Below are 14,728 nucleotides of genomic sequence, written 5' to 3' on the forward strand. Positions count from 1 at the left end.
CCACCAGCGTCTCCCTCCCTTTGCTGTTCCTAATCTCCACCCACAACGATTCCACTTTCTGCTGTTTGGCTCCTATATCATCCCTTACTACCACCCTGATGCTATCCTTAATCAGCAGAGCTACGCACCCCCCCCCCCCATTTCCTCCCGCCTATCCTTCCTAAACACTTGATACCTCTAAAAGGCATAATTATGTTTTCAATTTTTTTGTGGTGACCCAAGGTTCTATTTTGGTAAGCACCTTTGTGAGACCTTTTGGTGTAACTTTTTAACACGGGCCTCCAAGCTTTATATAGCTTAGGGCCTCTAAAATCTAAATCCATCACTGGTTAACCCATAACATCACTCAGTGAATCAGTTCCCATGAAGAGTAAGACGATTTTGTCTATATACCTTGATAATTCAGTAACCTCACTCTGTAGCAGTATTGAGATATGAATGGCGTCACCATATTTTGCAGCATGTAATTCACTCCTAGAAAAACTGCAAAGATTGAAACTGAGCTATGCAGGAATCTGTGACCATAACCCAGAATTTTGCAGATTTTCTAGTTGATTGGGTCTGTAGTGAGACAAGTCAACAGGGGGCAGCAAGGTGGCAGAGTGGTTAGCACTGCTGCTTCACAGTGCCAGGCATTGATTTCCAGCTTGAGTCACTGTCTGTGTGGAGTTTGCACGTTCTCCCCATGTCTGTGTGCGTTTCCTCCAGGTGCTCCGGTTTCCTCCCATACTCCAAAGGTGTGCGGGTTAGGTGGATTGGCCAAACTAAATTGCCACTTAGTGTCAGGGGGACTAGGTAGGGTAAATGCATGAGGTATAAGAATAGAGCTGAGTGAGGTTGTGGTCGGTGCAGACTCAATGGACCTAATGGCCTCCTCCTGCACTGTAAGGATGCTTTGCCTTTTGTAACTGAGAAACTGGGGATGGGTGGAAAGAAAACATGAACTAAAATATACAATAATCCCTTTGTAATTCAAAATAAGGGATGTTTCACATACGGTCTACTGTACTTGTTTCTCAGAATAAATCTGAAGTTGATAAAGGAATTGATGTGAAAATCCATGCATAATGGGCAGAGTTTTACCAGCACATCCACACGAGGCTCACAAAATCCGCCCAAGGCCAACAGAGAATCCGTTTTGTGACCATCCCGCCCCGATTCAGGGGCGGGCCTGTTGGTAAAATTCCGGTCATTATGTTCTTGGACACACGACAATGTTCATGATCATATGGACCATCGGTAATTTCAGTGAATGACCTTTATAGTCTGAAGCATTTTAGATTATCATTTCCATCAACCTTAAGTATTATCATCTTTAACTTTGGTTATATAAAATGGTAATGCTGCTAATCATTATATCTCCTTCAAAAATGTTATTCTGTGATCCAGTTGTTTTTCAAATCCAGCTGATCTTTCGAGTCAATTCATTATCAACTGAGAGTCAGCTTGTTTACTTGTATTGGAACAAGAGTCCTTCCCCATTGCATTGAATTAACTGCTTTTCTCTTCACTTAACTCCAGCAGTTTGATCCTGCTGATGTTCTCGTGATTTTTTTTCTTCCACAGGAACCTCACCAATAACCTCGCTAATGTGAGCCTACCAAAAGTCCCAAGTCTGCCTCTTAACCTTCCACAAATGCCTAGCTTTTCTCCACCATCTTGGATGGCCTCTTTATATGATTCCACGTGTGTATACTGCAGAATTGTGTAGCTGCTAGCTTGTGAAGTCTGCATGCAGTGTACACTTGCTCTTGTGCTTAATGTGCGTATTTGGTTGCAGGCATGGCGCAAGTTAATAAGCTGTTTGTACAGTCTGATTATCTTAGTTTGTGAGCAATCGATGTCGGTAGGGGATTGCTGGTTGTTTATAGGGGAACCTATGCATGCAAAAACTGCTGAGACTAGGAACAAATATCTGAAACAAAATGGTCTGAATATTCCTATTTCATGCTAAATCTAAACTATTTATCGAGAAGCGATTAAAACCAGTGTAAAGAGAGAAGCTGATGGTGAAGGCTCACCTTCAGTTTAACCTAGAAATGTGTGTCTCCCCACCCGCCACTGGAGAAAGCACAAGATTCTGCTCTACATTTACAAAAATGTTTATCAGAAACAGTCCACTCGCAGATGTAATATCAAACTGTACAAAGTCATGTATGAAAAGAATCAAAATGACAAGGCCATCCTCTTTAACATAATTTGAATAGGGCATCTTTACAATTTTGGTGTTATATTCTGACTTTGCATGTTGTTCCTTGTGCAGGCACAAGCCCCAACCAGCTCTGCAAATGAACCACTGCTACCCACATCTCTCCAGCAGTTTTGGAAATAATTTAGGTTTTTTTTAGCATTTTTAAGCTTTTGATTTAATGAAATTGAAGCAAAGATTTCCAAATCAATTGACAGGTGGTCAATATTAACTCCTGAATGTTGTGCTGAAATGGTGCAAGCATTTACCTCACAGTAAAAGAGAGCAATGTGGAAATAAATAATCAATATCTTGTTGGTATTTGTAAAAGGGAATATGATCTGTGAGCTGAAAGCACATAATCCTGTTGGCTCGATGCCCTTCTGTACAGATGTTTGATATTGTGAGGGGGGATATAGTTGTTGCAAACACTTCCTGTACAGTTGATAACTAATCAAAACTGTGGATTGCTTGCAATTAGAAGCTGCCATCACTCACAGCCAGCAACATGCATAATGCAGTAGTTTCAAGCGGCCTGCTCACTGATTTATTGGCAAGATTTCTGTCGACGAGACTCCTAAATCTAGCAACATTTAGGGGCGATGCTTATATAGTCCAAAAATTAAGTTAACTTAAAACAACCAGATCCAAATGTTTGAATGACAGTTACAGTATAACTTAAAGAAGTTCATATAACTATATACTGGCTGCCAATCACCTGCTGCTACATGATATCTGTACTGTCTGCCAGGTAGGCCTATCGGGTATCCTTCTTTCACTGTGAAGAACAACATGACTCTGAATGTGTGTGCATATGTTTGGTATGTGTCTTTTGTCCTCTTTGCACGCTGTCTTTGCTAGGAAATTGATTGCTCCATATTTCATTACACAAATCTGGATGTGTAGCTAGCACTTGTATTTAGCTGATCCCTTTCTGAATAGGTTTCAGTTCATTTTAGGAGATTTAGTTTTCCATTGTTTCCACAATAAGCATTGGTTTATAAGCTTACTAAAGTTGGGCAAACTCTTAATATGTTTGTCAACACAAAGGTTGCATGCTGACATATAGGACAAAGAGCTAATTAAAGTATGAGGTTAAAAACTCAATGCTCTAATTAGTTCACAGTCCCCAGTTACAGAATAGAACTCATGTGTGTTCCTGCCCCTTAGCCATTTCCCACGTGTATGCAGCTTGGTGCAGGTCCCTTTAAGATGATATGGAGACTGGCTTTTCAAAATTAAAATTTTAAAATTTGAAGTTTTTAGAATAAAGGATTGTTATGCACTTAATCTTAGTTTGCTAACCAATCTTACTATGTTGTCTCCCAAAAGTATTGTCTATTCATAATTAAAAAATGTTCAAAGGAAAAAGTTCTAAGCAGGCGATAATGGACTTCTAGAAAATATTAGGAGCAAACTTCATGATTAGCAACAGCAATATTGCTCTTTATATACTTGAATCTCTGTTAATTTTCTAGAGGAATAGGCGTTAAATTAGGCTATATTTTTAAGTAGAAGTGAGGATTATCATTCTCAATGTATAAATTGTTAAAGGGAGCTGTGTTCTAATCATTGTGAAATACAATGATTGATCAGCCAAAATTTATTAAACAAAATAATGGGGGTTCCATCAGAGCTCTTCTGCAGAGTGGATGTTTAAGCTTTATGGACTGGAAATCACCGTAAACAACATGCACTTTAATATCATGGTATCAAATGGTGCATTATCTGAGCATATTCATTGAAAATAAGTGGGCTAATGCGCCTATTAAGATAACAGAAACAGGAATTTGATATTAACGCATCAAGTGTTCATATGAGAACATCGCTCACAGTAATTTCAAAGTCAAAGAATACCAGATTCAAGCTGAAGTGAATGTTTTGTCGCAACTTTGAGTCAGTGCTGCTGGAATATCTGAAAGCACACTGATTTCTGTGTCACCATTAATTGTTTTCCACCCACTAACTGTAACTATCATCTATTTACTGTTATAATTATTAATGTCAAACCAATCAATCTATTTTGGGTTGTGAATAAAAGATTTTTAAGCAGCGAAAGTGAACACATATTTATGTTAACCCAGCATTGACAATGAAATGGATAAACAGTCATTTTCGTGATTTGAGATGATTAAACTTTCGGGACATTCCATATTGATCATTTCTATAGTGTACAGATACCTGATCACATCCATTTACTGTCACCCAGATTTCTGTTACTCTTTGTGTGAAGAAATGTTTCTGTCGTCACCCTTAGAACATAAATCATAGAACATTACAGCGCCATACAGGCCCTTCGGCCCTCGATCTTGCGCCGACCTGTGAAATCAATCTAAAGCCTAACTAACCTACACTATTCCAATATCATCCGTATGTTTATCCAATGACCATTTAAATGCCCTTAATGTTGATGAGTCCACTATTGTTGCAGGCAGGGCATTCCATACTCTCACTACTCTCTGAGTAAAGAACCTACCTCTGACATCTGTCCTATATCTATCACCCCTCAATTTAAAGCTATGTCCCCTCGTGCTAGCCATCTCCATCCAAGGAAAAAGGCTCTCACTGTCCACCCTATCTAATCCTCTGATCATCTTATATGCCTCTATTAAGTCACCTCTTAACCTTCTTCTCTCTAACGAAAACAGCCTCAAGTTCCTCAGCCTTTCCTCATAAGACCTTCCAACCATACCAGGCAACATCCTAGTAAATCTCCTTTGCACCATTTCCAATGCTTCCACATCATTCCCAAATTGCGGTAACCAGAACTGTGCGGCCGCACCAGAGTTTTGTACAGCTGCAACATGACCTCATGGTTCCGAAACTCAATCCCTCTACCAATAAAAGCTAACACACCGTATACCTTCTTAACAATCCTATCAACCTAGGTGCCAACGTTCTATGCACGTGGACACCAAGATCTCTGTTCATCCAAACTACCAAGTATCTTACCATTAGCCCAGTACTCTGTATTCCTGTTACTCCTTCCAAAGTAAATCACTTCACACTTTTCCGCATTCAACTCCTTTTGCCACATCTCAGCCCAGCTCTGCAGCTTATCTATGTCCCTCTGTAATTTGCAACATCCTTCCACACTGTCCACAACTCCACCGACTTTCGTTTCATCTGCAAATTTACTAACTCATCCTTCTATGCCCTCATCCAGGTCATTTATAAAAATGACAAACAGCACTGGCCCCAAAACAGCTCCTTGCAGTTCACCACTAGTAACTGAACTCCAGGATGAATATTTCCCATCAACCACACCACACTCTGTCTTCTCACAGCTAGCGAATTTTTGATCCAAACCGTTAAATCGCCCTCAATCCCATGCCTTTGTATCTTCTGCAATAGTTTTCCATGGGGAACGTTATCAAACACTATACTGAAATCCATGTACACCACATCAACTGCTTTACCCTCATCCACCTTTTTGGTCACCTTCTCAAAGAACTCAATTAGGATTGTGAGGTACGATCTACCCTTCACAAAACCATGTTGACTATCCCTAATCAAATTATTCCTTTCTAGATGATTATGAATCCTATCTCTTATAATCCTTTCCAAAACTTTGCCCACAACAGAAGTAAGGCTCACCGGTCTATAATTTACCAGGATTGCCTCTACTCCCCTTCTTGAACAAAGGGACAACATTTACTATCCTCCAGCCTTCTGGCACTATTCTTGTAGACAATGACAACATAAGGATCAAAGCCAAAGGCTCTGCAATTTCCGAGCTCTGATTTTAAGGCCTTGTCTCCTTATTCTTGAATAGGAGAAAACAGTTTTTCTCAATATACAATGATAGGAATTACCCACTTTCTGAAACCCAAATAGCAGAGGCTGAGATGAAACAAAAAGTATTCACGTCAGCTTGGACCAAATATTGTTTGAATCAAGCATCTATTACAAGGTCATCAGGAACCCCAAAATGTCAAACAGAATGGCAACAAGGAAGAACAGTGAAATGATTTGGTGGGAAGGACAGACAAAACCAATAAAGTAATAAAAAAGGAAACTTGTCCGCACTTTGTATCAGTGGACTCAGAGTGTATGATATTAAAAGTAGATAGAAAAAAAGTGTTCAAAATTCTGCTTTTAATCATGCAAGAGTCAGCAGGCTAATTAGAAAATATCAAGTTAGGAAATCTCTTGAGAAAATTCAAGAGCTGGCATTATGAGTAACGCAGCAGCCAAACACCAATCCAGTGTTCCAAGCCACCCACTGGCAAGAAGGTACCTTCACCTTTTAGTTGAAAATCTCAACTAAAACCTTCCTAAAAGGGTTGAGTACATTTGGCATGACTTATTCATGATGTCTCTGTTTTTCAAATGCCTTATTTGAATTGCATATAAATAACTGGGAGACGTTTGGGTGCTGCCGCGTTCCGCAATCCATTCTACCTCAACTGATTTGCGCTGATTGGTCCAGTGGGAATCTGACCCACAGAATCTACTGAGGAGACACAGGGAGCTTTGTGATTTACTGGCAGGTGTTTCTGGAAGGTGAATGCTGAAGGGAAAGAATGTAAGGACCTAACATTGAGAGAGAAAAAAAAAGTTTTAATTAGCTTGTTTGAGAAGGGTGTTTTTGCATTGGGTTAATTGTGCTCCACTTTTGCAAACAAATTACTTTTGTAAATTTCAATCATTCAGTAAAATGACCTGCTTTTTAATGCTTGAATTTTAAATTTCAAGTGATGTCCTGGTCACCTTTCCAGGATTCAATCTGTAATCAAGCCCATTTAAAGATGTACATTTTGGTTTAATAATTTCAACCAATTATAACAAAACTGAATGCAGTTTACTTATTGTCAAATGCAGATGGTAGGTAAGCTAGTTCCATTTGTGACAGTGTTTAATGGTCCAATGTAGCACATTGGGACGTGTTATTACATTGAAGGTGCTATGTAAATACAAGTTGTTGTTACATTCATGGCTGGCAATACCAGCTATCAGCATAAGAATGAACCAAAAACTAAATTAACCGCTTAGTTGTGCACGATTTTTTTGATTCCTGACATTTGACATTTTAATCGATCACAAGAAGCAATTTTAAGGCTGTAAATGAATTTAGGAGTTAAGTTACAAGCTGCAGACCATCAGAGTTCTGCTTGGTCGTTTATGATGTCATCTGAATCCCACGATTAAATTACTGCCTTGTAATCACGTTCAAGGATCTATTATTCGCTGTGTAACATGCAGATGCACATATGTCTAAATAAATAGCAGATGTAGGATAGTTATGTGTGCAGTATTTTTGACCACTTGTGACTTTAGTTAAGATAAATAAACTAATACCAAGTAACCAGCATATTGTTGTGGGATCTATACATTCCCAAATCAACCCACCAACCCTTTCATCATAAATTCAAAAGAAGGTACCTTTTCTCATCAAGATGTAAATTGCCCTATCCACAGCTCCATGATTACACTAGTGTTTGAATAACCCTGACCATTGAGTTAATCCTTTAATCCGTTCACACCTGCTTCTCAACATCCCTGGAGCCTTCTCTCCCTCACTTCTTTATTTCACCTTATAATTTTATAATGCGATTTATCTAACTTTTGGTTTAGGGTCTCATTTGTTATTTTTCTTATTCTAACAAACATCATACAATTAGATCTGATGGAGTGTACTGAGAAAAAACAATAATTTGTTGTACCTGTTGCTACTCAGGATTAGAGAAGGCTTGGCAGAACAGAGGTGGGGGCTGATTTGAGAATAATTTTTCGGCCAATCATTTTCCATTCTTAAAGTGCAGAGATAATTATCATGTTTGCATAGAATTTCTCAAAAAAATAAGCGATTGGGTCTATTCAAATAACATTATGTTCGTAATTTCTTCTGAATCTTAATCTGTCACTTGCTAAAGACATGGTATATTTTCTAGTTCTGCAGCAGAATTTGATCAGTGATTAAGAGTAACAGTCGGCTGTGTGTACAAATTAAAGATGGTGCATTGGTTTTATTTCTCTCCTCTACAAACATTCTTTCTATCCTAAAGACATTGAATTGTTACTGGGATATAGTTCTGTAGATATTGCTTAATCTGAATCATTTTTTGTGTGTAAGCCCAGACAGGGCAGTTCATTGATCTTTTTGACTATACATTCATCATTACCAAACCAGATCCTAATTTCACCTGACATCCACGTGCATTTTCAGCTACTATATTTGAACAATGATCAGGAAGGGGAATCTGAATCAATTTGACCCTCCCTAAATTAGGGCCACGGAAGGGAATGATAGCATTAACTGACTTGGCCCAAACAGGGAAAGCAAATCTTGGACCTCTCAATCCGTATGGCTCTGCCATTGATTTAAGAGGCTAAGTCATCAGGATTTTTGACAGCCAGTTTACTGAAGTGAATCGTCTTTTTGGAAATACATTTAATACCACTTATTTCGAATTATTGTACCTAATGAAACTTGACCAATCAATAGTGAGCTGGTCCAAATTGTTACCGAGTGCTTAATTGTAGTGAACAATAGTCAAAAGTAATAACATTGCCTTGTGATTTCCCATTTTGGCCCATTAATTGATTAATCAGGAATTAAGAACTTTTCAGCCTTATGTCTGTTCAGTTATTTTATCAAACCTTGCTCTGAACTGGAAACTCTTCAACCTTTATCAATGCTTTAGTTAAACTTCTGGATTTGCCTACTCTCCTTATTTAATCTTCCACCAATCAGATAAACACTGGGAAAGCCACTTGTTATCAATAACTTATCAGACAAAATAAATGTTTTACTGTATACTCCAGAGGCAAAAGGCAGTAATGAAGACTCACGTAACAAACTGTTATCAAGGACACCCCACGTAACTGTATTGATTATCTGTGTTTTTCATTGATGTTACTTTTCTGTGGCCTGTTTGCAGTTGGACTGTTGTATTTGTGTCTGTGAAACAAAAGTGTTTGCATATTTCACAGTACTCTTCTACTTTAGGAATGGTTCATCTACATCTGAGGATCTCTTTTGGAAGTTAGATGCACTACAGATGTTTGTTTATGACCTGCATTGGCCAGAACCTGAATTTTCCCAGCATTTGGACCAGAGACTCAAACTCATGGCCAGTGACATGATTGAGGCGTGTGTAAAAAGGTAAGCTGGAGTTGTCCAAACTGGCATTGTGTGATAGGATAACATAATAGTTTAGCACTCTTCAGCGTTGTTCAATGAAGTGTAAATCATAACATTAGGGTTTTTGAAAGAAATAATTGCCTAGAAATTGAATCGTACCTGACAGGTGCATAATCTTGAATGTTGCACGTGACTAAGGAGGCTGGGGTGGGACTACTGCCATTGGCCTCCTTTGTATTGTTCAAGTGAGCAATGAGCCTCAGCCATGGCCCACTGTGGCACGGTGAAACAGTGGTTAATACTGCTGCCTCACAGTGCCAGGGATCTGGGTTCAATTCTGGCCTTGGGTGATTGTCTCTGTGGAGTTTGCATGTTCCCCCTGTGTCTCGGAGTTTTGGATGCTCCGGTTTCCTCCCACAATCCAAAGATGTGCTAGTTAGGTTTGTTGGCCATGCAAAATTCCCCCTTTGTGTCAGCGGGGTCAGCAGGGTAAATACGTGGAATTACAGGGATAGGGCCTGGGTGGGATTGTTGTCTGTACAGCCTCTTCTGTACTGTAGGGATTATATGATTAGCACTTTTTAAGGGAAAGCACAATCAGACAACCAGTCTGATTGGCCAAAGATGAGTTCTAAGAAGGGGAATATTTGAGAAGGGGGTGTCCTACTGGAGGCTGGCAGCAGCCACCAGGGATACATACAGGTAAGATATTTTAGTTACCTTTTCCATGGCTTGGAGACTCATTTTAGCTACTGTGCACCAGAGAAAGGTTCCCACAATGCATTGCAATCACAGAAGGGTCCAAAGCATGTGTGGATAAGCAGTGGGATCGATGTCCATTTCTGGTGTGCTGGGTAACTACATGTTTCTCTCCTCAAATGGGGTGTGGCACACTTCCAATGTTGTCTGAGCATGCCTATACCTGAGCATGCATATGCCTGAGCATATGGGTCTTACAGAGTTCAGTTCACCTGGCAAATTAGTATTGTTCAACTGAAATCCTAGGGCCAATGTATTTAGTTGTGTTCAGGGCCTGATTTCAAAATTTGCAGATGATATGAAGATAGGAAACATTGTCAACCAAGATAAGGATTGTATTGAATTTCAAAAGGATGTAGACATGTTGGTGGATTGTACTGATGAGAGGCAGGCAATTTTCAATGCAAAGAAGTGTGACGTGATTCATTTTGGCAGGAAGAATATGGAGAAATAGTATAAAATTGGAGAAATTCTAAAGGAGGTGCAGAAACAGATGGACCTCAGAGTATATGTACATAAGTCATTGAAGATGGTAGGGTATTTTGAAAGCAGTTAATGAAGTATGTAATATCTTATATAACATATGAATACAGGCATCGAGTATAAGAGTAGGGAAGTCATGTTGAACTTGTATATGAGACACCAGCTAGGCATCATCTGGAATATTGTATCCAGTTCTGGGTGCCATACTTGAAGAAAGGTGTGAAGGCATTGGAGAGAGTATGGAAGAGATTCAGAAAAATGATCCAGGGATAAAGAACTGAAGCTTTGAGGATAGATTGTTGATGTTGGAACTGTTTTTCTTGGAGAAAAGATGGCTGAGAGGAGACTTGATAGAGGTTCCCAAGATCCTGAGGGTAAATAGTGAAGAACTGTTCCCATTCAAAACTGAATCAAGAACTAGAGAGCACAGATTACAATAATGAGGAAAATGAGTAAAAGTGATGCGAGGAAAATAAATTTCACCCAGAGGATTGTTGGAGTTGGAGAGTGTGATCAAGCTATTCAAAAGAGAATTGGATTGCTATCTGAAAAGAGAGAAGTTGTGTGATTATGGGAATATGACAGGGGAATGGAACGAGATAGAATGCTCTTTCAGAAAATCAGTGGCCTTCTGCACTATCAAGATTCTGTGATTCTGTAATGCTTCACTGGGGAAGAACTCAAGTAATTTATACACATTTATTTGACGGTTTGTTAAAGAAGAAACATTGCCACAAAATTGAAGTAAGTTTCTTTGCTGAGCTTTTATCCATGTGCCTAAAATGTTCTTTAGCAATTGTCTGTGAAACAGTTTATTTTTGGTATTTTTTAATGAAATGTATAGATACACTTCTTTGCCCCTTCGTCTGGTCTCTTCAGACAATGAATTAGCTGTGGTCAAGATGATAAGTAAATTGACTTGTTCCCGGACAATGGCAGTCAGCCACATGCAACATACTTATGAATGTTGCACTGGATAATAGGGCGGGGAAGCCAAATCTTTATCAGGATTTCTAGCTAAAAATTACATTGTCAATCAAAATTAAAAATGCATTCATTTGGTTTCCTCTTCTTCTGTTGATGCTTGCACTCATGTTTCCTGTGACCCCTGAATTCTAATGTTCAGCTGGACAATGATGGGAGAACATTTTAAAGCAGCAGGTAGTCATTTTAACCTAGAGTGTTGCAGAAATCTTGTTATTTAGACTGTTTGCAGTAAGTCAGCTCTCTCTTAACATCAGAATGAATAATTCCTCTCAGTCAATTCTTCCGTTGATCTTGTTTGGACGTCTTCCTCAATCAAAAACAGAAACAAAGAGAATGAGATCCTGGATATTTAATGGATCCTGCTAATAGGATTCACTTCTCAGAGTAATCAGCACTTATTTAGTACGTTCTGTGAAAGATTGTCTTCACCTTGCTAATCTTTATGACTTACAATTAAATGTTTCAGATTTTTTTCAAAAAATAATCTAAATGCAAAAAACCAAAGCTTACACAACCATGCGCGTCTCAGAATATTCCATGCACATTTAAAGGAATTACTTTGACATACTTGGCCCTGTATTTTAAATCATACTTTGAATATCAAAAGCTGCATCAGGCAATTTGAAAAGTCATATCTTCACAATTTCTTTCTGAAATTGGTTTTCTAAATTGTTCACAGGTCACATAAAATGTTGATTCAGGTACTTCTCAAATATGAAAATAATAGAACTTTTGAAAGCAGGTGGCAGATTCATTCCATACTTTCATTTTTCCCATCTTCTCATATGGATGTAACAATTCACACATCAAGTTCTCAGGTACCAGTTTCTCCCACTGGTAATGTTGTCAAGTGACCACTCTTAATATGAGAGTCTGGGCAGTGACAGTTAAAGGATTATTTTGCTGATGGGGAATGGGAGTGTGGGGACAGGATCAGAGCTGAGCTTAATGTTGAATGCATCTAGTATCCACATAAGTGTGCCTGCCTGGGGTGTGTGCACCTTTCAAGAGGACCTAAGTGGGATGGAACATTTAAGTTGTGAAGAGAGGTTGGATAGGCTTGAGTTGTTTCCATCAGTACAGAGAAGACTTGATTGAGATGTACAATATTATGAAGGGCATTGTCAGGATGGATAGGGAGCAGCTGTTCCCCTTAGTTGAGGGGACACAAGTTTTAAGTGAGGGATAGGAGGTTTAGGGGGGATTTAAGGAAAATACTTTTTACTCAGACAATGTTGACAGCCTGGAATGCACTGCCTGGGAGGGTGGTGGAGATGCGATGCCTCACATTCTTTAAAAAGTACCCAGATGAGTATTTGACACACCATAACATTCAAGACTATGAGCCAAGTGCTGGCAAGTGGGATTAGGTGGGCAGGTTTGGGCATTTTGTGCATTGGGCTGAAGGGCCTCTTCTGCACTGTGGTATTCTGTCATTCTGACTCCCATAAAACAATCAGGAGCAGTACTCATGCCTGGTCACCTTCTTCTGGCAACTTTAGGGACACCAGGAACAACTGCGGTGTCCCTCAACCGGATTACCTTGCTTAACTTAACACACCAAGCATTGCAGTGGTTCATATGACTTGGGCGGGATTGATATTGTCAGACAAAATGTGTAAAGGAACATTTCCAAAGATAAATGGTAGGTTAATGGAAAAGGTCCTGAGGGATAGGATTTATGACTATTTGGAAAGATGCAGCTAGTCAGCACGGTTTCATGAAGGTTAAGTCTTGCCTCACAAATTTGATTGAATTCTTTCAGGCAGTAACTAAGTGTGTACACGACGGTAGAGCAGTTGATGTCAAATACATAAATTTTAGGAAGGCGTTTGATAAGGTCCCCCATGGTAGGCTCATGAAGAAAGTAAAGAGGTATGGGATAGAAGGAAATTTGGCCAATTGGATAAGTAACTGGCTGTCTCATAGAACACAGTAAGGAGTCTCACAACACCAAGTTAAAGTCCAACAAGTTTATTTGATAGTAAACCCACAAGCTTTCGGGGTTTACCCCTTCGTCAGATGGGGGAAAACCCCAAAAACTTGTGGGTTTACTATCAAATAAACTTGTTGGACTTTAACCTGATATTGTGAGACTCCTTACTGTGTTTATCCCAGTGCAACGCCAGCATCTCTACATCATGTCTCATAGAAGACAGAGGGTGGTGGTGGAGGGAAAATTTTCAGACTGGAGGCCAGTTACCAGTGGTGTACCACTGTGCTGGGTCCTCTGCTATTTGTGATTTTTATCAATGACTAAGAAGAGGGAGCTGAAGGGTGGGTTAGTAAATTTGCTGATGACACCAGGATTGGTGGAGTAGTGGATGAGGCAGAGGGCTCTTGTAGGCTGCAAAGAGACATTGATAGGATGCAGAGCTGGGCCGAAAAGTGGCAGATGGAGTTTAACCCTGATAAGTGCGAGGTGATTCATTTTGGTAGGACAAACTTGAATGTGGATTATAGGGTCAATGGCAGGGTTCTGAGGAATGTGAAGGAACAGAGAGATCTTGGGGTTCATATCCACAGATCTCTGAAGGTTGCCACTCAAGTGGATAGAACCATGAAGAAGGCTTATCGTATGTTAGCGTTTATTAACAGGGGGTTATAATTTAAGAGTCATGGAGTTATGCTGCAACTATACAGGACCTTGGTGAGACCACATTTGGAATATTGTGTGCAGTTCTGGTTACCTCACTATAAGAAAGATGTGGAAGCATCGGAGAGAATGCAGAGGAGATTTACCAGGATGCTGCCTGGTTTGGAGGGTAGGTCTTATGAGGAAAGGTTGAGGGAGCTGGGGCTTTTCTCTTTAGAGCAGAGGAGGATGAGAGGCGACTTATAGAGGTTTATAAGATGATGAGGGGGATAGATAGAGTGAATGTTCAGAGACTATCTCCTCAGGTGGATGTAGCTGTTACTAGTGGGCATAACTATAAGGTTCATGGTGGCAGATGTAGGAGGGATGCCCGAGGTACATTCTTTACTCAGAGAGTGGTTGGGGTGTGGACTGCACTGCCTGCTGTGATAGTGGAGTCAGACATTTTAGGAACTTTCAAGCAGTTATCGGATAGGCACATGGAACACACCAGAATGATATGGATTAGGACAGCTTGATCTTGGGTTCCGACATAGCTCGGCACAACATTGAGGGCCGAAGGGCCTGTACTGTATTGGACTGTTCTATGTTCTATTCTACAGAAATAAATTTGATGGAGATGCATACT

The 14,728-nt window shown here is 39.7% G+C and overlaps 1 protein-coding gene across 3 annotated transcripts in view; it reads left to right on the plus strand.

The window, feature by feature from the left end:
* The window catches only part of cadps2 (Ca++-dependent secretion activator 2), a 660,232-nt gene that overhangs the window by 553,408 nt on the left and 92,096 nt on the right, over positions 1–14,728 (plus strand). For all 3 annotated transcript variants that reach the window (XM_080190802.1, XM_080190798.1, XM_080190799.1), the window contains 2 exons: positions 1,567–1,686; positions 9,141–9,296. In XM_080190802.1, the coding sequence (XP_080046928.1) occupies positions 1,567–1,686; positions 9,141–9,296 (276 nt within the window). The remainder of the gene's footprint in view (positions 1–1,566; positions 1,687–9,140; positions 9,297–14,728) is intronic.

Source organism: Carcharhinus amblyrhynchos, chromosome 6 (genome assembly GCF_965287045.1).
Source record: "Carcharhinus amblyrhynchos chromosome 6, sCarAmb.v2.hapA, whole genome shotgun sequence".
Lineage (NCBI taxonomy): Eukaryota > Metazoa > Chordata > Chondrichthyes > Carcharhiniformes > Carcharhinidae > Carcharhinus > Carcharhinus amblyrhynchos.